This window comes from Copadichromis virginalis, linkage group LG4 (assembly GCF_057382275.1).
Source record: "Copadichromis virginalis isolate Kocher_CV1m ecotype Utaka linkage group LG4, C_Virginalis_male_GT1.1, whole genome shotgun sequence".
Classification (NCBI taxonomy): Eukaryota; Metazoa; Chordata; class Actinopteri; order Cichliformes; family Cichlidae; genus Copadichromis; species Copadichromis virginalis.
The window spans coordinates 20,624,515-20,651,724 of NC_140621.1; the positions used below are offsets into that span (position 1 = coordinate 20,624,515).

General features: G+C 41.8%; 1 protein-coding gene across 1 annotated transcript; it reads right to left on the reverse strand.

Moving 5' to 3' along the window:
- On the reverse strand, positions 1 to 26,834 carry tbc1d16 (TBC1 domain family, member 16). The gene is made up of 13 exons (XM_085454137.1): positions 26,776 to 26,834; positions 21,623 to 21,835; positions 18,979 to 19,141; positions 18,520 to 18,828; positions 11,740 to 11,934; positions 11,428 to 11,575; positions 11,130 to 11,294; positions 10,261 to 10,409; positions 6,798 to 6,932; positions 5,809 to 5,995; positions 5,045 to 5,224; positions 3,094 to 3,240; positions 1 to 2,442 (listed from the first exon to the last, which is right to left on the reverse strand). The coding sequence occupies exons 2-13, from the start codon at positions 21,801 to 21,803 to the stop codon at positions 2,149 to 2,151; spliced, it is 2,253 nt and encodes a 750-aa protein (XP_085310263.1). The 5' UTR covers positions 21,804 to 21,835; positions 26,776 to 26,834; the 3' UTR covers positions 1 to 2,148.
- Between the last annotated feature and the right edge of the window lie 376 nt (positions 26,835 to 27,210).

Sequence of the window (27,210 nt, forward strand, 5' to 3'; positions counted from 1 at the left end):
TGACATAAACTGAAATATTATTTAATCAGCAAAACAACAACAATCTTTCAGAAGTGCTTCATGAAAGCATTAGTGTCATTTTATTTCAGTCATTTTCAATGATACCAATGATAAGAATAGGCTCTTTTTTCCCTGTGACGTGTACAATAATGCATCAACATATCATAGAGCTTAACAGCTGTACATTCGTGACCACAACTCACAACAACCACCCCTGGAAATCGGAGTGTTCATTAATCAAGCTTGTGACTTGCAGTGTCCGTGTAAACAAATGTGATTTCAATGCTAATACAATTCATGAGCTCCCTTTCACACACATTCGCGCCGACCGTTGCTTTTCCGTTTTTCTGACTTTGCTCACTTCGCCGCAGCCTCCCCATCTTTAAAACTCTGCGGGCATCTCCAGCAAACAGCTGCACATGATAACTAATATGTCATTTACTGAGGCTGCTTGCTGAGAGATGCAGAGAACCGAAAGAAGGGGGAAGTGCGGCGGTGTGGGGGCGGTGGAGAAAGCCCGATTGAAGATCTTAATGTTGCGTTTTAGCAACAATTTAAAGATGTTTTCACTTAGAGGCCTGTTGCTCAAAATGTCTCAGGGATGTTTTCCAAGTGGAGATTGCCTTTAAGTCTGATTTAAGATCAGCACGCATCCCTCCTCAAAGCCTAACTGCTAAAGCGGCTGGCTTGTCTTTCTAATTTATCTACCAGGTTTTTTTCTGCAGGGTGGCTGCTGCTAATCTGGTCGTAGGGCATTCTGTGACTCACCAGATGTTAGCGGCCAATCGAGTTTCCACACACACACACACGCACGCACACACACATACATATATCAAAGATTTTAACACTTCTGTTGTCGAGTGAGACGAAGCAAAAAAACAAAACAAAAAAACACAAATACATTCATGTGAACTGATTCTTGAGTGTTGTCATTCATTTTAAGGTGAAGTGGAAAGACTTCTGGAAGGAAAGGGGGGAAAACAGACTAAAAACTGTGCTGATAATTTTTCACAAGGCTGTCTAAACATGGTTCAACACAGACGAGGATGAAGTTTCAAGTAGGAGAGAAAGTCATCAGTTTTTCCTGTCTGGATAAAAACCGCCGTCCGCGTTCTCTCTGGCGTCACACCCATTCGACACCTCGAGCAGAAAATACATTTCATTTGCTTTTTTATGCTAATGTGAAAACGGGAAGGGAAGAAAAATAAATATCCTATTGCTCAACAGGTAACATGACAGCCTGACTTTCTCAGAAGGAAGAATGTTGTTGTTTTTCTCCGGCTCCTCAGGAGAAACTACGAGAAGGTTCTTTCCCATCATCTGATGAGGAAATACAAGAAAGCCCTCAGGATGTGTTTGTCCTGTAAACACATTCTTACCTCTGTGTTTTCTAAAAACAATTACTGTACGCTGTGCCCTCTATATGTAAAGAACTGCTCATGCAAGGATATAATATTGCTAAATATTTGTAACTGTTGATATAAACGCAAAACATTCACTTTGTTTAAAAATCAAACAAAACTTAAACAGACCGCTAATCCATTCAAATTCATCATATGTAGGTTAACGCCTCTCTGTTAACACCAAAGGATCAGGTTTCACGTTAAAAATGTCCTGCTCAGACTTGAGATATGCATGTATAAACTTGATACTCAGACAAATATTCCACTGTCAGGACATGGGAACAGTGTTCAAAATGTAAAGTTCAAGTTATTGTGAATGAATCTCCAGTTTGTTTTGACCCTGGGTCAGCATCCGCAAGAATTCAGCCCAGTTGCCTCGGACCCTGATGTGACCCCCTACCCACGAAGCCCCTGGAAGAAAGCCAAGCCAGCGGCAGACTAGAACCTGAAAGTAACTCCAGCCAACATAGAGGCTGGTGATTGTCCATTTTGCTCCTGGAGGAAAGTAGCTTCTTGACCTCTGATCTATCCAACAGCGAATCCTCATCACGGAGTCTTGTGAAATGAATGTTAATAACAACATTCTGGTAAGGCAGTGTTCTACATTGCTCCATGTGTGGCAAAATATCCTTTTTAAGAGTGTAAAACTAGAAGCATGGACGATGGAGAGACACAGAGAAAGAGAGAGATGGGGAGGGGACAGGTGCTGCACGGTGACAAGCAAAAGCACCTCATAACCTCCACCTCAGGTCTGTTTCCGAAAGGTGAAAATGTCTCGAGTTTTAGAGCCTCTCTTGCCCTCCGGTGGAGGTGTCGGGGTGAGGTTCGGTGAGGGTGTGGATGACGGGGAGGGTGAGGAGGGCTGGGGGGTGGAGGTGCCTCCATAGGGGCAGCTCTGCGAGTCTGGATGTTCACCCGAACACTCCACGGCGGGGATGTAGCGGCTGTCCCACATCCCCGGGCCGCACAGTTTACAGAGGTCGTGAAGGCTGCACGGGATCCTGGGAAGCAGGCGGAACTGGTAGAGTAGACTGCGGGCCTGGAAAGCAGGACGAGAGGAAAGGAGTTCTAGTTTGCCACGATGCGGAGCCAATAAATGCAACACAGATCGATGCTGATATCAAACAGCGCATTAAAACACCAAAATAAATCAATGGGCTCGACTCCAGGCTAAAAGATAACAAAAGACTCTCAAGGTCAGAAAGCGTGATGTTGCCTAAAGCTACAAAGTCCGCATCGCATGCAGCAAAGCTGTGGAGTTACACCACCTGCATGCTAACATGAACTCGCTGCCTGTGGTTGCAGTAGTAACACACAGTATCCATAAACATGAGGAAGCAGGCATGGACACAATAGCCGGGATGGAGATCATAAATCCTCCACTTTGGCATGGCAGCCTCCCATTTAGTACCTCAAGGCCTCTGTGGGCAACTTAATGTGCATCAGTTGCTTTGCTGCAGCATTGGGGCAGGGCTGCCTTAATGCAAGCAGCACTGGATTTGGTTTAAATGTGTAGCAATGCAGCAGTCTGTCGAAGAATTCTTATGATGATCGTAAACAACCGATTATTCTCATATTTGGAGATTGCTGCGTGATAACCTTTATTTTTGGTATGAAGGAAGCGGAGTAGTGAGATGAAATGGTAACATAAAGGCATGAAAACCAAAAAAAAAAGGTTTTACTGTGATACCTTGCGCAGAACCAGCTCTCCGTTCATGTGCATGGAGAGATTGCTGAAGTGCAGCAACATCTGGTCAGTAGCGAGCTGCTGCTCTGTCACATCCTCCCCGTAGAGAACAATGATGGCCACACACAGGAACAGGTGGAAGTAGTCCGTCTAAAGAGGAGGAGATCAGCAAAGAAGTGAAAGGTAGAAGGAAAATATGCATATTATCAGCTTCTGTGGTGTACAGTCAGTTATGTTACTAATGCAAATTTAAATTTCAGTAAGTGCTTTGCATTTATTCATGCCTTTGTTATAAGGAACAACGTTAAGGACACGTCTAGGATAAGGATACATCTACGCTCACTAATATTTGCTCAAATGTCCGTTAACAAGTTGCAACTCTATCAGATGCTTTTGGTAGCCATCAACAAGTTTCTGGCATAATTTTCTGGCATGATTATGGCTGGATATTTAACCCCCCTCCCGGCAGAATTGGCAGAGTTCGTTTAAATTGTTTGGTTTACTGGCATAGACCAGAGTTTTAAGTATAGTAAATAGATTTTTAATAGCGTTGAGGTCGAGGCTTTGTGAAAGCCATTTCAGAAGCTTAATGTTAGCCTGGTTTATCCATTTAAAAACCAGTTTTCTTGTGTGTTTGGGATAATTATCCTGCTGAAACACCCAGTTGTATCCAAGTTACAACCATCTAGCTGCTGATTTGAGTGGTTAATTCCAGCAACTTTGTGGAATATATGCCACCAGAGTGGTGTAAGATCAGAATAACTTGTCCTTACGTATAACTGTCTGTAACTTGTGTAAATCTAGATGATCACTGAGTTCCTCGAACCTTCTCATTGTTCTGAGCGTTGGTTAATCCAATGGGAGGTGTCTACCAGAAACTACCAGCTGTAGCCAATCATGATCACTAATGAAAAGTTGATATGATTTGGCAAGTTCAAAGACACTGTAGAACCTTCAGGACCATTTATTAAAAGATTTAAGTGAGTGTATATTTACGTTTGACCCTGTGTGGATGCAGGTTCAAATAAATCATTATAAGCCCAAAAATTACCATGATTTTCAATACGAAATTAAATAAGGCCTTTATTAAATCTACTGTACACAATGAGCTATTGATGTGCAATAGTATTTGTTCAGTTGTCCATAACACATTAAAATATCTTCCCCCATGCCTTTATTATAGGTCTGTTTTCACCTCCTGGTGGAATAGCCAGACTTTTACAGTTTACCTGTCCTTTTATCATTAAGAAAGCAATAAATTCTTTAAGAAAAGCAAAACATTTTTCATGAAAAATCTATTTTTGGACTAACCCCAAACATTTCGTTTAGCAAGAACTGTCGAGATAAATATTGTGTGACCCAATATTACACGATTCTTCCCTTTCACAGAAAAATCAGATATCAATCAGAAATTCTTGCTTTTAGCCCATCTGGTATGTGACACTCAACTGTCTAAACCAAGGTTTCACTCTCATATCTCTTCTATCACCACCTGTAGCTTCAGATCAGAACATCTAGAAGAGAGTTTGAGCAGATGGCACGAAGCAGTGAGGCTGATATTTGAGGAGAGGTGTTAACCTCTTTCTCACTACGCACTACACAGGCATGACTAACTCTGATAAAATACAGAAAGGGTGGGAAAATATGCACTGGGTAGATCGATTCAAGATAAGCCAAATGACTTTTTTTTTTTTTTTTTTTAAACAGTATTTTTACTTTTTACAATTTGTTTTTTAAGCTAATATGCTATTAGGGGTCACTGTAATCTCTGGGAATCAAAACCCAAAAATAAACAAAACCATTAAACCCCTTGAAGAGCAATTACAGGTTTTAAAGGCAGGATTACAGAAGCCTGCAGTGGGAAGCATTAAAGGAGTAACATGCAGCGTAGTATATGCAAAGTTTTTCTTTCAAACTTGTGTATGCAAAGGAGCCGTTCGGACTTTGACCTGACCTGGTAGTGTGCCCAGCACGCCTCCCACATGCGCAGGGCCTCGGTGTCGGGGAACTCTCTCTTAAAGCAGAGCAGGATCCAGCGATGGCAGAAGAGGAGTTGGAGGCCGTCCTCCCCGAGCCTGGTCAGGTGCTGGTGAAAACGTGGCAGCATGAGGCGCAGCAGCTCCCGCAGGTACATCTGGAAGCAGGATCATAGGGCTGTTTAAGCTTATTTCTCCTTCTATTTAAGCCAACTTTATGATTGGCTGCCCTTCATAAACTCAAAGTTTGAACAGCAGGCTGTGGAGCTGTGTGGCTGGGATGACCATATTAGGGATATCTACCCTCACTGACATCACAGAGTCAGAGTTTTATACTGCATAGTGGCTCTATAGCGTAATGATTTATACAGTCACCTAACAAGCAAAAAGATCCCAGGAGGAGAGACAAATCCCTTGAGGATTGCATCAGGAAGGGCATTCGGCATCAAATATGCAGCACCAACAACTGTGGTGATGACTTATGAATAAGGGAGTAGATCAAAGTAGCTTTGTACAATGTGATTCATCAGAAAACTGAAAGAGTTGTTTAAAGAATGAACAAAGAAAGCTTAATCTAGCCACTTGCATCTGGTCAAGGAAATAGATATAAATGTCTAAGTTACAGAAATTGTTAGAGACAACTTGAAGCTGAAGTGTCAGAAAGCTGTGGTGTAAAGCGTCTCTGCAGAATCAATTCAGACATTCGTACAACTCACAAAAGACGCACAGAGAAACTGCCTACCAGCTGCCTCTCCATGTCTTCGTCCCGCGGGGAGCTGATGAAGATGGTGTTCTCCATGAGGCCGACAAAGCACCAGAAGGTGTCGCTTTCATCCTGGATCTCAGTGAGCAGCGGGGCCACCAGGTCAGACATGCCCTGGCAGTAGCCCATGTCAGGATTAAACACTGCATAGTTGAGCAGAATCCGCCTGAGGCGACAACAACCACGAACATCTTAGTGGTGTCATAACATCTCAGCATCTCAAAAAAAGCGCTGTAAGTGGCCACAGTAGAACCATAAACATAAACCCCTTTCACAGTCTCCAATACAGCCTCTACACAGTCCTGCCAAACCAAATGTATAGTCCCACCCAAACACTCTCAGGTTTTTTTTTCCCTTTTTCTTGCATGGTTACCAATTTTGAGAAAACTTCCTTTGCTGTTTTCAGACCTTAGTAAGTACTGCATAAACAAAGGAAACAGGCTAAAGATAGTTTCTGTTGTTTGAGCACTAAATTAAAAACAAAGACTGAATTTGTGGAGACGGAGACTGCAATATGAGGATGCCGGTCTCTCTGCTTAGACTAAATGATCCAGACAAATGTCTATTTGACATATCAGTAATAGCTGTGAGCTAACTTATGAGATGAGTGCTCTCTATCTGGACATGTGCAGTGCTGGTATCACCCCAGCTCACATACAATATGAGACATAATGCCAGGACAAATACCAGGAGCCTTGATGAGAGTCACTAAACTAATATGCTATTTAAATCCTCTTGCTCCTCGTTTGGAAAGCTATTAGCTCTGAGTATGCATCAAAAGTGCTCAGACGGCTTAGTCAGAGTCAATAAAGCATGAAACTCATTTGCCGTTCCCTCAGGGTTCAGAATATGAAATGAATAGGTACGCCTGTGCGTTGGGCTGAGGAACGATAAGGCTGGACTGGGAGAAGGTGACAGATAGAAATTTAAAGTGGATGGGAAAAATGAGAAAAAGATGGTGGTCTGACCTCATGATCTCCACATTCGGGTTGTTCTCGCCTCTAAAAAAGTGGTTGCTGCGGTCCGTTCTCACCACGTCTTTATCCACCGTGAACTGGACCTTTCTCCAGAACTCACTGTGCTCCTCCGGGCTCATGGACAACCTGAGAAAAATTCATATAAACACCAGAAAGCAACAGAAATATTAAGCGAAAGAAAAGGCAAACTTAAAGTTGCAGCAGTTAATAAAGCTGTTAAAGCGGTGGCGTTAAAAAAAAAGTTTTTCACTGCACAGTCTCTTAGGAAATGCTTGGTAATTAGAATCACAAAATGAAGGGTTATCAAGTGATCGTTGATGCAAATGTGACTCAGGTGTAACACTAACACTTAGCTAGAAATGAACAAAAAATCCAGGGGTGTGTAAACAGTGGGCCTGGCAGGGTATTTTACAATCAAGTGTTCCACTGAGAATAATACCACAACCATAAAACTCCCCCTATCCTTCCCTGTAGATGTTAGCAACTATATTAGCAATGTACTCTGAGTGTGGCACTAATGTACTCAAGTCCTAACAAGCAGAGGGGATTTAATTAACACTGTTTGTTTTCCATGAAGCCCCACCAGGAATAATGAGCGCACACCTGATGCAATGCCACGCAACTGTTTAGTTTTTGTTGTGTTCGTGTCCTTGGACCCTTCTACTTCTCTTTGACTTGAAATTTGAATTGTTTTCATCACTTTGTAGTTCATAAGCCTAGACAATAAGAACATAGATAGTTATAATTGAATGAGGCAAAAATCTGTATTTTTATGTGACTTTTCTGAGGTGAGACTTTTTTTGAGGGAAAAAAAGTCTTAATCTATCCCTCGTTTCTATATATTTTGCAAAGATGGGACATAGGTGCAGCAATTTATTGAAAAATGTGCAAACATACATGGAAATACAGGATATAAGGCAAAAACAATTCTGGTTTGCATGAGTCTAACAACCTTGAAAGTCAGTATTTGGTGTGACCACCTTTATTGAGCACAGCCTGAACTCTCTTAGGCACGTTTTTGTGTATTGTGTTTAAGTAGTCTTCAGGAACACTTCTCCAGGTTTCTTGAAGGACAGTCAAAGCTCTTCTTTGGATGTTCGTTGCCTTTTGTTCTGTTCTCTGTTAAGATAATCCCACACTGCTTCAATAATGTTGACCTCCAGGCTCTGGGGAGGCCAATCCATGACCAACTCCATCGCACTGTGTGTGGGATGCAGTCGTGGAGACTTTGAGACTCTTTCCACGTGGCAATTCATGGTGGATCAAACGCTCTCTTCAGATTTTTCAAATTTTAACTAAAGAAATAAATTGTGTGTTTTTTGTGGCAGGCTGCAAGTAACAAAGTGCCTAAAGATACAATTTAATGTTGCTTCTCTTCCAAGTTGTCTTTTATGTGTAGACTGGTTCATCCCCTGAATTAGGTCTCTTTTATATGCTTCAATGTTTCACAGGTCTTTGTTAAGTGGCTTAATCAACAAACAACATTACTCTGAAAGCGGTCATATACTATACAAAGACTGGACGAATGAGTAAAAAAAAAATGTCCAAAGACTATTGCTCAAGACCCCTTTAAAAACTACAAGAAAACCTGGCTCTTAACAACTTTCTTAAACCAATAATGAACTATTTTTAATTTTAATCTTGATGGCATTGATATATTTTTTTAAACGTTCTTCAAGCAGGAACTGAAAACGATGAAACCTTTATCTGCTTTAAAAAGAAACCTAATCGGATGATATCATCTGCCGGACATTATTCAGGTTAGACCAGAAATGCGATTGACATGATTCCTGTCATGCCACAAGTGAGAAGCAGCAAGTTAAATTTGACATATGTATGGTAAGTATAAAAGCTCAGAAGCCTTATCAACTGGATTATTTGGTATCCAATAACTAGACTGTGATTAAAGGCCAAAGGCTTCTCATTGTAGCAGTATAGGTAAGATCTTTTAAATGTGTTTTTATTGTTTTGTTTTGTTATTTGTAATTTGAGGACAGATCTGCTCCATTTTCTTTTAAAAGTTGAGCAGTCTTAATTTAAAAATAGCTAACCTACAGATACAATTTAAAATTGGTTCTTTGCCAAGTTGTCTGTGTGTATAGACCCTAAACTGGTTCATCCCTTGAGTTAGTCACCCGTTTTTAATCCTTGAATGGTTCAGAAGTCAGAGTTCAGTGGCTTAACAAAAAATCTCCTACAAAAATCATCAGGTAGAAGGACTAGAGTGAAAATGACTGAAAAAGCAGCCAAAAAGTCCAAAAAATGTCCAAAGAAAACCTCTGAAAAGTCTTCAGAAAAGCCTGGAGAGCTATTGCTCAAGACCACTTTAAAAAATTAAAATAACTTTTATTTATAGTATAGTATACTTATACTTATAAGCTCTAAAAAAAAATGAAATAAAACAATTTATCTTCAAGTTAGCCAGAGGACATTTTCTTATTCAATATATATCATGTAATAAAAGCTGCAAACAAAAAAAATTATGACAACAGCTTGAAATGTTTTTTAAATGATAGGGATAAGAAAAAGGACAACTACTGGTATGCTTAATGTATGTTCACATTCCTCTGTTAGTTTCGCATATTTTCTTGTTGTGCGCTCACATTTCAAATTCAAATTCAAATTTTATTTGTCACGTACACAGTCATACACAGTAATCACAATAATCTAGTGTCAGTCTGGTTAGTTTTGCTTTACTTGTTATTGCTGCCCCATTTCCATTGACGGCCAGGTAGTTATCACATCTGACGGTGACACAGAATGAACAGACATGTCTCTTTGCTCCTAATGATCAACTAGTGGCCCCGGAGGCTGGCTCTACTCAAAGGCTCTTTACAGGAATCCACATCACAGTCAGAACAAGGACTCTAATTACCTGACTTCAATAAGACCTTCTCAAGCACTCAAAATGTTAATAGGCCATACACATGAAACCTGTCCAATTATCATATTCATTACAGACAGAGGGGCACAATGTGTGAAAATATGTGTACACTTAACCTTTTTGATGGCAGGCTGGAGGCAAATGAAGACTGGGGAACGTGCTCGTGTGTGTGTGACGTGTGCGTGTGGTTGGCCGTGCATACCGAAGCTGTGTTCTGTTTTTTTGTTTTTGTTTTATTTTTTCCATCCGACAAGACAGTATGATCTGATAAGCGCTGACATGTTTTTTTCTCAAGAGACCTTTTATTTCACACCCAGCACCTCCCCTTAACACTTTCCTGATTGCGCCTATTGATTGCTGAGCGCCTGCGATGAAAAGCCACAATAGGCTCACATATGGTTTAATGTTTGACTGACTGAGCATTTGGCAGCAGACACTGCAGCCACATGATAGTTTATCTGTGTTTCAGAGAGTGAAGCATACAGATGTCTCTCAATACAAGCTTTTTCTTTTTTTTTAATACTTTTAAAAAGACTTCATGATGTTAACACTGTACTTCCACAAACATACCTCCTCTGCTGGATGTCATGGTACTGGCTACGCTTTTGCAGTCTCCAATCTTCCCTTTCTTGGGAAGAGGAGTCATAGCTGTAGTAGTGCAGCAGGAAGGGCCACACCTCACCACGAATGGATGGGTCGATACCACCGAAAAAGATGGCCTGGTAAAAAGAGTGTAGAGGTGAGCACAGAGGGAGTGTGTTCTCTGCGTTCAAAGGGCAAGCAGGGGCCAAAACTGATAACTATGAGAGCAAACCATACTTTATGCAAACAAGGCATGCAGACAGTGCGGCACAGCCTGCAATGCAACTATCACCTCACTAGGCTTGTTTATCAAGTGCTGCAAAATGTTGCAAAACTGAAACTTCTGTAATGTTAACGGGGGGGGGGAACAAAAAAAACAAACACTGCTTTGTCAGCAGGGGGGGGGGGGGGGGGGGGGGGGGGGGGGGGGAGAGAGAACAAAAAAACAAACACTGCTTTGTCAGCAGGTCCAGCAAGAACAGTCCTCTTTTGCAATTCCTGCACTTGTGCATTTACTGAGGAAATGTTTTGGTCTGAGTCTAACGGCCTCTGAGTCATTTTCAACAATATGGTAAAGTTTAAACTGAGTCAATCAAAGAAGACTGAAATGAGTCACAGGGGGACAGTGGCCAAGACCAATCCTCTCATCATTTACAACCTGGGAGTGCTGATTCAAACTGAAACTTCAGTGTAGGGCTGAGTTTCAAAATGACTTTCCGAAGCATGTGCTACCAGAAAATGTGATGCTTACAGTATGGATAGGTATGACTGAGCTTAACATATTAGCTGATTGATTACGTTCTGACTGATTCCTCAGAATTATAATAGCCTGCTTGTGTTCACACCTGCATACATACCTTGCGCAGCTTATACTCCTCCTCCACCTGTCCGTTCTGGTTGAGGTGACGTAGCCAAGTGGTGACATCCAGCCTTCGATAAAGCCTCTCTTCTGGGTGAGTCTCGGCCGATGGCAGGGTGGGCCTCTGGATGGAAAACTGCATGCAAGACTTCTCATCTGACACCTGATGTTAAATGAGACCAAAGGGGAGAAACACATTGGCGAGGACACTACAACTGAATAAAAACTGTTAAAAAAAATGCTTCCTTTTCCAATAAAACTAGAAGCCAAACTGGGAATTTGGGCTGTAACCCGACCTGGTCTTTGAGCTGAGTTTCTCTGCAGCACTTCCACTGCTGGAACACCTCAGCCAGCTTGTCCAGGCCAGCATGATGAAAGTGGAGGATCTTATATTGGCTTTCTCTGCTAGCTATCACCAGCTGGCCACTAGTGCAGGCCTCGTCACTGCAACAACACAATGGTGAATGATAAAGTCAATAACTACTGTAGTAATAAAGAACCTCACGCAGCGAACAAAGAGCCTGTGAGAGAGAGTGAAACATTACGCAGTAGCGCAGCAAAGTGACCCCTCGCGACCTTTCTCCGACCTTTTGCACTCTCCGACTGACCTGAAGAAGAGTCTCAACGACCTCATGTGACCCAGGTCGACCCTGAAAACTCCACACAATTGCTCCAGAGCTAGGAGCTTCTGCTGCTCCTCCCACCGCATGCCCTGCGACTGGCTGCTGCTCTCAGAGGGGGCATGGCTGTCCAAACTTGAAGCAGAGCTGGCCGAGTGGTTCATGGATTCCTCGCACAGCTCCCTGGAAAACAAATAAATTTAAAAAAAAAAAAGAAAAAAGATTTTGGAATCAGAATTTGGGGGTTTGTTTAATTCAAGTATTTTCCCCTTTACATCACAATAGGGAGTCTTTAAATGTAGTTTCTCTCTCTTTGCTTCTTTAACCTCACATTCAGATAGAAAGTTGTGTTTTTCAACGTGAAGCATTGACAGTTAATATCACAAAGTCAGAGGCCGTTGGTGGAGACACTCCTCGGCTCAGCTCTTCCCTGTTGTTTTATGTCTCAATATGTTTTTCACCAAGAGGCTGAGAATAGGAGGAATGCATGGAGGCGTCAGAGGACAGAAACACACACATGCACAAACACACAAGGAAATCTGTACACACACAAATCACACACACACACAAATCACACTGTCCGCTGTCCAATTTCCCCTGTCATTCCCTCATGGCAAGCATGTTGTTCCCGGCACTGAAACCTGAGCTGAAGGCTCCTCTGCTGCACGAGGAGACACACAAGAACACACACATTATAATCACACGTGTGTGCAGAGAAACATGCATGCGACAATGCCAAAATATGTACGTGGCCAACACAAACACGCACTGCGCACCGCAGCAAACCACACGCCAGCCAAACTGCTCGCTGGCTGGCGTGTTCTCTCTAACGTACACACATGTAGACACACACACACAGACGCTCAAGAATGGACCATAGCTAATGACCAAAATGCACTCGCAAACACGTCTCCAGACCTGCTAACGCTGAGAAACAGAAATGCATTAAACCCGGCGACATTTGAGAAGCACACGTGTAAATTAAGTTGCCTGATTATGACTTGCTATAAATCCTACACACACACACACACATATATTTCTGATGCATATATATATATTTTTTAACAATACAGCCAAGAAGAGGTCATTCACGATCAAAATTTAGTAAGAGAAGAATATCAATTTGTAAAAATGTATATATTTTTTCCCACTCTGCTCGCATCAGCTGACACGTTGGCTTCTTTGATCACGAGAGAGGCCGGCTGAGCCTTTTACGCCCCGAATCAATCATGTCTTGCTAATAATTTGCCTGTTAGCAGATGGGAAAATAACAAGGCTGATCAATCCAAGCTGCACTGTTTCCTTATGCTATCTGGTGATTTACTGCTCTCTGTCTCATGTATCATGCCACAAACCAGACTGTGGAAGACTACGAGACGGGGAGAGAGGCGCAGAGAGTTCTGGTAAGAGAGTTAGGCAATGTGAACTATGAAGGAGATCTTTTAACGGACAACTGTGTTTCCCCTTTTTTTTTGTTAAGTGACTGTGAAGGCCCATAAGCCCATTTACAGCTGACATTTCCTTCTCTCTTTCCTGCATGCTTAAGACTCATACATTAAAATCTTTTTGTATATTTCGCCACACAGACAAAAAAAAAAAGTAACAAAGGTCAGAGTGAAAAAGCACTTGATTTCTGAAATCTGAGCATGGGTCATTCACTGTGCTGCGTTCAAGCGTAAACTCAAGAAGTGATTAACAACATCTGTCAGTGTTTAGAGCTCGATTCTATTCATTTATATTAGGGAGCAAAAGTAGGCAGCAGTCACGCCATAAATTCTGCACAGTGTACATTATATAAACAAGCTGTTTTGCTTGAGTGAGACTGCTGTAACCATCATGTCCCACCAGGCCAGGGTGAGATCAAACTGCCCTGAGGCCCTGTGTAATGCTTCCCTCCACACACATAAGGCTTTACTCCGGGGGAAAGTGCTGCCAGGTCACCCTGAGAACCACCACGCAGTGAACAGGCCTACAGAGACTCCCAGGTCCTCTAGCTAATCCCTGGAGAGAACAGGGAGTTTAAGGGAGGGCTCAGATGAAGGGGGCGGTGTGGGCGCACACTGAAAAGTGGTCAGTACAATTTGAAGTTTTAGAAAAGGAGAAAAAACATCCAGCATCATCTTATCCTTTTCGGAAATAATCCCTCAAAGGCACTTTCTGCACTCTGGACACTCTTTTGTCCATATTAAATGTACTTTAATTTGATTATAAACCAACAGATAAAGAAGAAAGAAATATTTCTGCTGAAAAAAAAATCCTGTTTACCGATTTTTTCCCCCTTACATAACAATTAGGTAGTTGAAAAAATATTTAAACATGGAAAACTGGAAAAACAAGGAAAAACTAAGATCGCAACTGCCAGACCAAATATACGTAACAAATGGTTGCAAACGTTTTCAGGCGTCACAGTAAAAAACCACTGTTCTTAGACATAATCATATACTAAACGTTCCACAAAGTGCAGCCCCAAGAAGGCAGTACGCATTGACAGCATCATAAACTAATGTTAAACTTTAAAGAAACTTGTTAAGAAGCTCGACAGAGATTGCTGCAGATTTCTCTCTCTCCCTCTTTTTTGCCCTCTCCCACCGCTCTCCTCTTTCTGCCCCCCCTTTTCATCCGCTCTCACTCTCATTCGCAGAGCTTTCTCTTTGAATGATTCCAAGTGACATGTTTCCAGTTCCTGGCCCCTTAACAGTGTCAATTAAAGCAAGAGAGAGAGAAAGAGAGATTGAGTGGGTTCCAGGGTTTTGGCTGCTGCTCTGCTCTCTTCAGTCCTCTAATCCAGAGAGCTGACATTCAGCCCAGCACAACAACCCTGGGAGCACTGAGAATCAAAGGGCTTCACACAGACTTTAGGAAGGGGAAGGGGAAAGGGGGGGGGTGGTGGTGGGCCGAAGTATTTGAGAGGTGGACAACACCAAACGATACAACTCGAGAATATGCAAAAGGAAGAGATGTGAAATAATAATAATGAGAAAAGTGGGAGGAGTTGACAGATATGGAGAACAGAGGAGAATCCAAAAGAAGAAGAAAAAGAAGGAGGGGGGAAAAAAATAACAGGCAGAGGAAAAGATGGATACAGTGCCAGAGAGCTGTGAAGAGACACCAGCAGCAAGTGAGGCAGAGAGTTTTGGATGAAGAGAGGGACGGAGTAAAGGTTAGAAGCTGTGAAGCAAAGAGCAATGCCAAGTCACACACTGACTGCACTTACAGCGAATGTGAAAAAGTGGCTAAAAACACTTAAAGTCACACTGTCTCACTCTTTTTTTTCTTTTTCGGTGGGGGTGGGGCGGTGGGGGGGGGGGGGGTGGGGGACACTGACACAGGCTTACACATTTCTGGGCAACATATCAGGCCACATAGCTGCGTGAGGAAACATCCGCGAAGGGAATCATAAAATCACACGACCGCGAGGTCTGAACAGCAACGCAATTACTGTACAGATGGCTCCCCTGACTACAGAACAGTGTGTGGAGGGATTGTGGTTTGGCTTGCTTTATTTTTGTTTGTTTTTTTAGGATTTGGAGACTTATTTAAAGACCTCTGTGACATTACACAGCATTTAGATCGAAGGCCAATTTAAATAAAAATTGAAATTGTGAAGCCTGATAACATTTCATGGTTCCTGCTGAAGTCATCTACCTGCTTTCAGGTCGCTCGGGACATTTAGCTGTAGTGCAGTGAGCCACCTTGTGGCTTCAAACTGTAAACCAGCTCACATGCAATCAATTCTTTTCTTTTTGGCTCCACCTTCTGGTAGCTTAGGGCAACTAAAAAAAACAATTTGTGAATAAAAATAACACAAAAAATTACAGTAAGGGAAAATTTAACATTATGTTATTCGAAGCCACAACAAGAAAGGGAAAGAAATCAATCATTTTGACTTTATGGAGCAACTTAGCTGATATTAAATAGAATGAAATATTTACTATAAATTTACTTTGGAGTACCACTGAATACCTCGAGGAATGTAGGAACAGCCCACTAATATAGCCTCATTCGCTTTTAAAAGAAACACACACAATCTCATAATATTTATAACACAATCTACTCACACAACACTTCCATGATCTTTAAATGTATGCAAAAATAACCCAAAATAACCCTTCCCATAAGTTAGTTCCTAAACACGTGGCAGGCTCAGTCTGAAAAAAGCTGTCCAAAGTTTTTGATTATATTTTCTTAAAACTGCGCATAACAGGCTTTGAATGTGTTAGTTCCTGTTTGGTGACTGGTTAGAAGTGTTATCCAGTCAACAGAGATGTGTGTATGAACCCTGCTGTATGAAACAGAAGTGTAAACGGTTTAGCTTCACCTTTCTTTGTTTGTTAAATAAACTTGAGAACCTGGACAACAACGGGTCAGTTACTGTAGTTTTCACACAGTGTCTTTATTTTTATGATAACAAATACAAACACAAAACAATATGTAAAATGCTAAGTCACACCATCCCTCAAAAAAACCCCAAAAAACCCCAACAAATAATTAAATTTGAATAATTTTAAAACTGAGTTTGCACGCACTGAAGGATTTAGTGTTGCATTGTGCTTAAAATTTATTTATATATATATTTATATATATATGCAACGATACACAAAATTCACGGTTCGGGTCGGTTCGATACTTTGGTGTCACGGTTCAATATTTTTTCGATACAAAAAAAATGTTCATGCCTTTTTAATTTGTCATTTATTAAAATTATAAATATATTTTAACTCAAAAGTACAGTTTTTAAATTTAACCCTAACCCTTGTGCGCGTTTTTTATTTTGACAGCGAATGCGCACCTGCGGACCACTTATGTGCAGCCCTGGTTATTTAGCTCGTCATATTGCAGCCACAGAAATTCTTTTGTCCATGAAACCATAAAGCTGCACTTTCTTTTTGCCTTATAGTCTGATTTGTCATAACTTCTCCGTTTTGTGGTAAGCTTTTCTTTGGCTGTCACTTCTTCACCCTGACCTGTCTTATTTGGCTCAGCAGAACTAAAATATATATCTGTCTGTGAAGGTTCTCAGTCATCCAGGTCATTGTAGTCAAATATATATCCTGCTGCTTTTACACACGCACTGACCTGTCTTATTTGGCTCAGCAGAACTGAAATGCTTTTACACACGGACTCACATAAGCTCAGCGATTCTCTGCGCGATCAACCTCTCACATGTTTAAGCTGCAGGAGATTTCACTTGTCATGTTTGCATAGTAAGCTAACGATTAATAAGACGATGTCAGAGGAATTGGTGCACAAATTATCATCACTCACAGATCAGTGCTGTCGCTCTCTATACACAGTTTGCGCGATTGCAAAGTGAAAGCAAAAAAACAAGCGCAAATTCAAACGCGATTGCAATATGTCACATATTGACAGTGGCTCACCGATGCCAATGACATAATTACCCAGCTACATTTCTGAAAGAATGCAAAAGCATTGACACATATTTTTCCTTCCTACAATAGCCTGACGGGCAGGGCAGAGATAGATTTTGGTAGCCCGACTGAAAAAAATCGCTAGCTCCAGGACGTCGGGCTAGCGATATTGCAAGCCCTGTATCTGATTGAGGAATCACTCATCTTTGGAAAAGAGAGTTTATTACAGAGAAATGTCTCTTTCCAAAATAAAAGCTATACTATCCGCTTCTTCTGGGCTATATTCTCAGCAGCATAAGGAGAATCATGTGCTAACAGCTGTCTAAATGACTCCGCTAAAGTTAGTAGCATGCTTGTTGTTTTGGTCTTTGCACTAGGATGATGTCTGCGTAAATGTGCAGACGAAGTCATATTCGTCGTGTTCCCACTAGTGCTTTCAGGTTAATCTCGTTGAAATGACCTTAACGCCACAACACGGCAAATCTCCGTTAACGAGCTACCGCCGATCGCCCCGTGTGTGGGGCTAGACGGCCAACACGTTAATGAGCTAACTGCGCTAACACACTAGTTCCCACCCATGTAATTGAGCATTGCATGGCACATCCAACATACTGTTTTACTTTAGTCCATGACTGGCTTACCTTCAGGGTCATACGTCACATGAAAACCAAAATAATTCCAAACGCCAGATCTGAATGAGGGTGGGGGAGGTCCATGTGTCTTGCTAGCTTGCCCTGCGCTCTTCCTTCTGACTATGCTGTCTGTGTTGAGTGCTCAGTGATCTGCGCTGACAGTGCAGCCTAGGCCTAGTAGTCGAACGCAGATTCACTGAGCGCTCAACACAGACAGCATCGTCGGAAGGAAAGTTGATAAAATAAATTACAAATGTTGTATTGTTCGATACATATGCGTACCGAACCGAAAGCACTGTATCAAACGGTTCAATATCGATACGAATATCGTTGCACCCCTAATATATATATATATATATATATATATATATGAGAAGGAAAAAAGTGACCTGACCAATTAGTGTGTTTTCGTAATAATAATAATAATAATAATAATAATAATAATAATAATATTTTTTAATAATTATTATTTTTACTCAACCTTGAAGGGAAAAAAAAAACATACAAAATTAAACAGTTTAAACTCTCCTATGTATAACTAATAATAAAGATTATTGTCTTTATTCAGGACAAGGTTATAAGTTGCCTCTAGCTACTAAAAAGCTGTATAAAAGATAATTTGTGCCAAATGCAACATTTGCTCATAATTGTCAGTCTTTTTATTATTAATTGATTTGTGACTTGGTGAGCCAAATTTTCCACTAATGTGGGCAATAAATTTATTCTATTCTATTATTAATAAGGCGATTTTCAATCCTCTCACTGACCTGCTCTCGTTGTCCAGGAAAACGGAGCCACTGCTTTCACAGAGGGCCTCACTAACGGGGGACAAGCAGAAGGGAGAGGAGAAGGTGTCCGAGTCCGAACCCATAGTGCTGTCCCGGCTCACTTCATCAGACAGCTCACAGGAGCCCTCGTCGCCTTCCTCCCCACCTGAGGGGAGCTGCTGCTGGTGTGAGGACGGATCGGCTCCAGCCTCGACCACCAGGCTGTGGCTCTCTGTGGAGGTGCTGCTCGTAATGTTCCTCTCCTCATCCTCGTCTTCCTCCTGGGCTGCTGGGGGACGGGAGTGAGGTCTGGAAAGGATGTTTATAAATTGAGTTCCTTGAGAGTATTTCAGTTCATGCTTTACTGAAAACTGCTTCCCACTACTGTGTGGTGCTGATCGAGATATCAGCACCGCATAAACAACCCAGAGACACATTTTAAGTAACACGTTCTTGTACCGTCTGCCTCTGCGGCGGGCGTTCCTGCGTACAGGCGAGCTCTCCGGAGTGATGTATCGCAGCGCCTCTTCATCCTGCCTCTGGATGCGGGAGTTGGGGACCCAGGTCAGGATAAGAGTGGTGCCCAGGCTCTCATCCTTCTCCACATGGACACAGAGGTAGCCTGCAGAGGGCAACAAAACCTTGATCGTGTTATGACTAATTATGGTGGAGGTAATTTGGGAATGTAAGAAGAGCTTGTGAAGCATTTTATATATAGCAGCCAATTTAAAACAAACACGTAACTCGAGAACAGGGAGATGATGATGACAGAGGAAGTGTTGCTCATATATGCCAGGAAAAAAGACAACACGTATTCAAAACCACTCCACTAGCCGTGTACGGTCTTTACATGTATGAATAAGGCAAGTAGACAAAGGTAAAGCAATTCAACTAACGACCAAAGGCTTCATAAAACAGAGGAACAGCTCTTGTTTGAATTTATGAGGCAGTACAATAAAAACCTGAATGAAGTTTACAGCAGCTTATCGGACACAGCTATAAATGTCACATGGTTTAGAGCCCCTTTAATCTTACCTTTTAGATAGAGGTTAGAAGTATAACTCTAGCTATTTTAACCTTGATTTCAAAGCAAAAGTGTGCTCTTTTGGATTAGCAGCAGTATCAGTGAGGTTTATATAGGTTTATATTAAATCAAGTGCCTTTTTACTCAATTAAATTTACTGCTCTTTTTATATTTTTAAAACGTCGTCTCACATTTTCTTCTTCATTTATCGTTTTATGGTTTTCATGTTTGTCTTTTTATATTCCCTTGTGTTTCTTCTATATCTAAATGCATGATAGCTAAAAGAGTGTGACATCGCTTGCTTCACAGTTGAACACTTTCCCCAAACAGGCAAATTTATATTCCATCTATTCAAATCCAAAGGTTATCACTAGATCATTTCTACATATTTGACACTGGTGTGAAATTCTATCATCGCTGGCATGTGGATTGTTGAGTTGTGGTCACAAACACGTTTTATTAGGTCAAAGTGACCTTGACCTTTGACTGTTGAGTTCATACTTCAATCCTGGTCTTGAGCAGTAGCTTTTCAGGCTTTCTGAATATATTTTCAATTATACCAGGGGAACACTTTTGTTGGTTAAGCCACTTAACACTGACCTGGGAGTTACTCAAACATACAAAACGGCACCTAACCAAAGGTAGCCAAAGATAAGACAGTTGGACGAGTGTGAAATGTTTGCACCAACAAAGTGATTTCTACAGAGCCATGAGGTGAAAACATTTGAGGAAGAGACAAGAGAAGAAGTGTCAGGCGTTAACAAAAAAATAATAATTATAATAATTCAGCAAAAGGACATCTAGTCCTTTTAGTGAATTATTATAATTTTTATTAATTAGTATAATTCCAGCTATAATTTATAGCTGGAGAGTGTCTGAAAGTCACATCCTATTCAGCTGATCAATGAACTGTTCACAGAAGCTTTGTCAGGGTGGCTGTTAAGAAGAAAAAGAAGGCTGAGAACTTGTCAATATCTAAGGAGGAGGTCGGGAGAGAGGGATAACAGTGTCTAGACCCATCTGTAAAATATGATGGAGACTGTCATGGTTTGGTGCTGCATTTCAGCCCGTGTTGGGGATTTTGTCAAAACTGAGGTACAGAAAAATACCTTCAGATTTTCATCCACCATAAGTATCTGAAAGATGTCTGACGTGGCACCTGCTTTATTTTTCAGTATGACAGCGTTCCCAAAATACACGGCCAATACGTTAAAAGCTTACAGGGATAGAAAAAACACAGAGTGGAACATTAGCCACGGACTGGCCAACCCAGACCCCAGACCTCAGTGTGGGATCATCTTGACAGATAGAGGAACAAAAGGCATCCAACATTCAGAGAAGAGCTTTGAATATCCTTCAAGAAGCCTGGAGAGCTATTCCTGAAGACTGCTTAAAGAAATTACAAGAGAGATTGCTAAGAGTTCACGCTGTGCCGTGACACTAAATATTGACTTTTAACTGCTGTGTTTGCCTTATATATACTGTAAATTGCTGCACCCATTTCCCATTTTTTAGCAAAATAAAAAGAAATGAAGGGTAAATCAAGACTTTTGCACAGTAGTGTAATCTCCTGGAGTTTCTCAAATAACATGTTCTGAAGAACGAGGCATGTCACATTGACCGTCTTTGCACTTTGACCAGTTGTGCCAAACCGCCAAAGAGATATCACATTCACAAGTTGGAATGAACACACATCCCCCAAAGTATAACACCTCCGGTTGTGGTGGCTGCCAGCGCCGAGGTGTAAAAAGCACTTCCATGCCAGCTACAGATAGATAAAACACAATGTAATGTAATGCATGCGCTGCAAATACAACACAATCAAACAGACAAATGCACTGCAAAGTCAGTAATACCCTGCAAAAAAGTCTAAGTAACAGCTGGGGACAAATAGCTGACTTGAGCAAATTAAAAGGGTACAAAACACTTAAGTGTCTCAGCCATTTTCACTTTTTCATCATGACCTCTATAAACAACTGTATTACTGTCTTGGCTACTTGCAGCACATTTATGTATTTTCTTCTGTTGTATTTGTCAAGTTGAAAAGTTTAGAAGAAGAAACACTTGGTTCAGTCTAACCTGGGTGGTGCTCAGCCAGGCCAGGCAGGGGCTCCGCGGGGTGCACGCAAACATTATTTTTGGAGAAGATAATCTCGCCATCCAGTCCCGAGCGTAACGATGAGCCCCCCGCCCCAGGGTTAAAGGTCAGGAGGTCGGAGGCCTTGGAGGAGGCACGCCGTAGGAGCCGACCCAAAGACATCTCCTCAGGCACCAGGACACTGCGCCCATCCTCTGAATATGAGAGATTAGGGAGTAGAAAAAGTCATCAGGTGAAGGGGAGGATATAAAGGAAAAATTAAAAATATAATTTCAGTAAGGTAAATATTTGACAGAAGGTGCAGCACAAATTGGTTTAAGAGCTGCACTGATCCTCCGTCACACGTGTGCTAGTATTTACTGCAGTGTCCTTACTGCAACGCCCAGCCCTACAAGGATCCCCTCTCCCCGCCGTACTTGTTCAGCACTTCCCCATCCCACATTTTCTCTGCCGTGCACCTGCGCTCCCAAACACATTACCACCTTCTGCATACTGTACTACTGTGTAGCCGAGGGTGTCCCACCTTTTGCAAACAGCACACACATATGCCGTTGTGTGTACACACACGGAGAGAAAGACGTGCGCAAACACACTTTACTCCATCTGTGTGAAATTCAGGGCAGTTATCAGTAGCCAGCAGATGACATCAATGCCAGCAATGAATTGGGATCAGCTTGTCACACCAGCAGTGTTTAACTTGTCTGCTTTAGAAAGAAAGCTTTGTGCGATGTCAAGTTAGATGTAACAGGGCTCTTTTGAAGCTTCTGCTTCGGCGTGTTGTTGAAGGCTTTCGTCAATGATAAGGTTTAAAGGGGATCTTAGTTTGCAGACTCAAAGAAAACTAATTAAAGCCTTACTTTTGCATTTAACTTCTCTTCATTGACATCAAAGAACTGCAGAATGCAATGATAACTTTTATTTATCTTAGCTGTGCCTGTATCTTTGAATCCAATGCAAGTGTGTAACCTTGTTCTCTTGCAGGCTGAACACCCCGGCATGTACTCCTCACTATCTGAGGAATGTTCCCTGCTTTTTCCTCAGAGGGCATGTTTACCTCTGCTTGATTAAGAAGCCACCCCACTTCCTGATGCCAGGCCCCAGACAGGAAAGCTACTGGCACGAAATCCGGTGCAGGACCACTTTTTTGGGGGGTGGGGGTGGGGGTTAGAAAGTGTCTGTGGTTTCTTGCAGATGTCAGTAATCTTAGGCTTAGTCCCATTTTACTAGTTTTGCTCATCACTGTTTTTAATTTAGTAGATTAATTAGTAGATTAACACATTAACATTTTGTTGAATTTGGCACAAGATTAGTCTGCTACTGAACCCGTCATAAGACAATCTATTGTGCACTCACCTGCCATTTCATTAAGTACAACGGTTCAGCTGCTTAATACAAATGTCTGATCAGCCAATCACATGACAGCATTCAGGCACAAAGACATGGTCAAGATAGCCTGCTGAAGTTCAAACTTGGGCTGGGCCATATTATACCCTTCACGGTAATACCGGTATAATGTTAGGCAACGATAAGAAAATAAAATATCGCGATAGAATATGGGTAAAACGCGCATGCGCAGTGCCTTTGTTCCAAAAAGCATGGCGGCAACGGAGAATGAGAAGGGGGGAAGCGGATCGTTGAGTGCAATGGATGAACCAGAATTGGTTTGTAAAAATGGTGCAACTTCAGTGATGTTGAACTGGTTTGGTGTTTGTCTGTCAGATACCCACCAAAGGACATTTTTTTGTAGAACATGCAAGCGGCCGGGTCCCAAAGTCAAACGAACAACTGTGGCATATTGAGAGTTAAAAACTGTCTAAATGATTTCACCTTTAATAAAATGATCAGCACTGCTGCTTTACCAGGTGTAACAATTAAGTTTAACATCCAAGTATCCATGAAAACAGAATTTATTACATTTAACGGAGTTAGAAGTTAGCAGGAAGTTAGCTCGCTAGTTTCACTAGCTACCTAAGCATGATATAGCATGTTCTGACTGAGAGATTTCTGAAAAAATTAAAACGTACAGCTCTGCTATCACTTCCAACATAAATGAAGACAGGAAACTAAACAGCAGTGACGTTTGTAGGGTTACTGAAGTTGGGCTAGCTGGTATATAATGATGTGCTACGTGATCGCTAGCGACACAGCTATGTTAGCATAGTAAAAACAGTGAAGATGCAGGATGAATGCTAACACTTTTCCACTCGATAAACGTGAGGGTTCCTGATGGTTAGAGACAAATGCAATCGCATGGCAGCATGCTATAAACGGACCAAACTTCAGTCTGAGATAATCCAGCCACAATACAAGGTTAGTCATTAATATACTGCAACAACATGGGAATAGAGCAGCTGTGATAGAATACAGCATTAAGGAATCAATGGTACAGAAGTGGAGGAAGCAAGAAGTATGAGTTGAATAAAGTTTGATTTATCTGACTGCTTTGTTTCGCTTAATGTGCCTTATAATCCCATGCACCTTATGGTCCGAAAAATACGTATTTGACTTTTTTATTTGGCACAATGCAGTTTAATGTTGCAAAGCACCTCTTTTTAACTTCAGTGGATATTATACATGGTTATGCTCAGGATACATCTGCCCATTTCTACTGGAAATGCCCTTGGATTAAACTTTCAGCAAGAAATTTGCATTTGCACTGTTAAATTTTTATATAGCTTTAATGCACATAAAAAAACAGCTGCTTTTTTTGCGCTAGTAAAGTTGTGGAGTTGTATTTTGTCTCCCATCAATTATATTGTCAGTTATATCGTTATCGCAAATTTTCAAATATATATCGTGATAAATATTTTTGGCCATATCGCCCTGCTCTAGTTCAAACTGAGCATCAGAATAGAGACAAATGCTCATTGCATGGTTGTTGGTGCCAGACGGCCGTTCTGAGCATTTTAGAAACTGCTGATCTCCTGGGATTTTCCCACACAACCATCTCTAGTGTTTACAGAGAAGGGTTGAGGAAAAAAATAACCAGTGAGCGGCATTTGTCTGCGTAAAAATGTCTCTTTGATGAAACAAAGGTTTGCAGAACAGCATCAATGAATCCACAACACCTCAAACACTGAAACAGATGGGCTGCAGAAGTCGACACCACCTATCAGCTAATAACAGGAAACTGAGGCTACAGTCCACACAGGATCACCAACAGTGGACAACAGAATATTGGAAAACATTGCCTGGTCTGATGAGTCTCAATTTCTGCTGCCACATTTGAAGGGTAAACAACATAAAAATCATGGATCCATTCGCAGGTCACGTGATGGTGGTGTTGTGGTGTAGGGATATTTTCTTGGCAATCCTCCACAGTCACCAGATTCAATCCAACAGAGCACCTTTGGGATGTGGTGGAACAGGAGATTTACATCATGGATGTGAGCCAAAAAAGATTTGTGTGATGCTGTCATGTCAATATAGACCAAAATCTATGAGGAATGTTTCCAGCACCCTTTTTGAATCTGTGCCACAAAGAATGAAGGCAATTCTTAAGGGGGAAGGGGGTTCTAACCACTACTCGGAAAGTACAGCTAATACAGTAGCCTATGAGTGAATATACATAAATACTTCAGACTAGCAGTAAATGAAGAAAAAGAATAGTTGTATTTCTGCATACTCTGATCCATGCACATAAAACATGCAAACTGACCATTATTCAAATAATAAGAGGGCTAGACCGTAAAAATGATTCTTTTGTGAAATCCCTGCTACTGTGTAGTTATTTTGGTCTGTATGCGATTACAGGGTGAACCGGGTCATCTTCTCAATCAGGCTGGACAGCGTCCTCTCACTCTTTCCTTCCCCCTTCATCTTTATGCTGTCAACGCCTTGGCGTGCGCGCACATTCCCTCTCTTCTCTGACCTTTCAGTTTTATCAAACCGCTCACATGCTCAAGACTGAAACACCATGTTCGCCTCAGTCTAGTCCTGCTGTGACAGACAGAATGATGCACATTTTTCGCAAACTTTTAACGGATCACCTGCCAGAAAGATTGAAACTCTTAATGTGAACATGAAACTTTGCAAGGCTGAAGCTGAGCTGAAAATGTAGAAAGCAACAAGCTTCCACGATCTCAAATTCTCACCTCTGGGCTACATTAATTAAGTTGTCACATTGTGACATATGAATGAAGGAGCCAATACTTAACACTCCTATTTCATCACCACTGTATATTAATGCCTAAGGCAGGTGGAAAAAAGGAAGGCTGAGAAACAAGATTCTTCTGAAGTCAGCGAGTTATGATAAAATGTTACAGGTGACTCTGGGAAATGGTTATAAACACAGCATAGTTCTCTCATTTTTTCTTTTTGGTGTTTTACATGTTAAAATGACTTAAGTGTAAACCAATATTAAGTTTTTTCAGATATGGTGTTGATAACTTGCAGTACAAACAGGACAAAGATAAGTAGCTTTTTTATAGATAGAATTGAAAAGATGATTCACCTTTTTTAATTTTATTTTATTAAATATGAAGTGATAACATGTATCCATCTCATTTTGCAACAGAAACAGACCACAAACTACAACTTGTCTCTAACAGGTCCCACACATAGGGAGCACTTTGAGAAACTTGACTTAATTACGATGCGCTCAGGTTATACAGATTAGACGTGCACCCGTGACGTGGGTCAACGCGTTTCTGAGGACATAAAAGGGTGCCTGGGGGTGGTTTGATCCCTGCCCTGACTGCGGTGGGGCAGCCTGTGCAGCAGAGGCGTGCCGTGATGTCCATCAGCTATCAATACAGTCCTGACAGGCAGCATCCGCCTGACAGCGGAGGCGAGGATGGACAAGCCTATTTACACGCAGGCCCTTACGAGTTTTTACTGTGGCTCTGTGGCCTGAGCCTCACTCTGTAGCACCTTGAACATAAATATTTTACTTTAGCTCAGCTGAGCCATGGCCGAAATCCGACTGCTTGGCTGGTGTTTTAAAGCCGTCCGCGTTTGCATGCAACTTAAAAGTTGCCGGGAGACAAAAACACTTCGGGCTCGTACCGGAGAAAAGCGTCCTCCTCGGCGCTTTGGCACACACCTGTTCCAGCGGCAGAAATGAATGAATAACAAGCAAATTGTAGAGAAGCGGAGCGAGAGGGGAAGGGGGCTAAAGCAGCTGAGCTCTCACCGTCAGTCCCGCCGCAGGAGTCTACAGCCCACACCGGACAGCCATCACACCGGGCAGGCAGGGGCCGAGCGGGACGTACCGGCGCTGTCTCGCCTCCTTTCTCCCAGATCCGGCTCTGTTGTTATTAACTGTAAGTCCTGTTTGTATCCTTGTTTTCCGACAGGGCACGCTACATGTCTGACTGCTGCGGTTTCTACAGCGGAAAAAATACACTTCCGGTTCGAATTTTCAAAGTAAAAGCTCGCGCTAGACTAACAATGCGTGCGGTTTAATTTGTAGCCCGCACATGTCGCGCTTCCTACAACTACCCGATCGTTTGCGTCCTACTTGACTTCACAGCTCCCAGACCAATCCACAAATTTATTGCTGCTTCCGGAAATTTAAATGGGTTTTTCAATCCAAAAAAGCCTGGGCGTAGATTTCATATTCAAAATA

What these genes read in the sequence shown, in the direction of transcription:
- tbc1d16 (XM_085454137.1), bottom strand. Translation starts at nt 21,803, where the DNA reads ATGTCTTTGGGTCGGCTCCTACGGCGTGCCTCCTCCAAGGCCTCCGAC. An exon ending in AAACTCAGCTCAAAGACCAG is followed by an intron (nt 11,295 to 11,427) that starts GTCGGGTTACAG and finishes ATTTAACATCAG; the next exon opens with GTGTCAGATGAGAAGTCTTG. An exon ending in GAGAGCTGGTTCTGCGCAAG is followed by an intron (nt 2,443 to 3,093) that starts GTATCACAGTAA and finishes CCTGCTTTCCAG; the next exon opens with GCCCGCAGTCTACTCTACCA.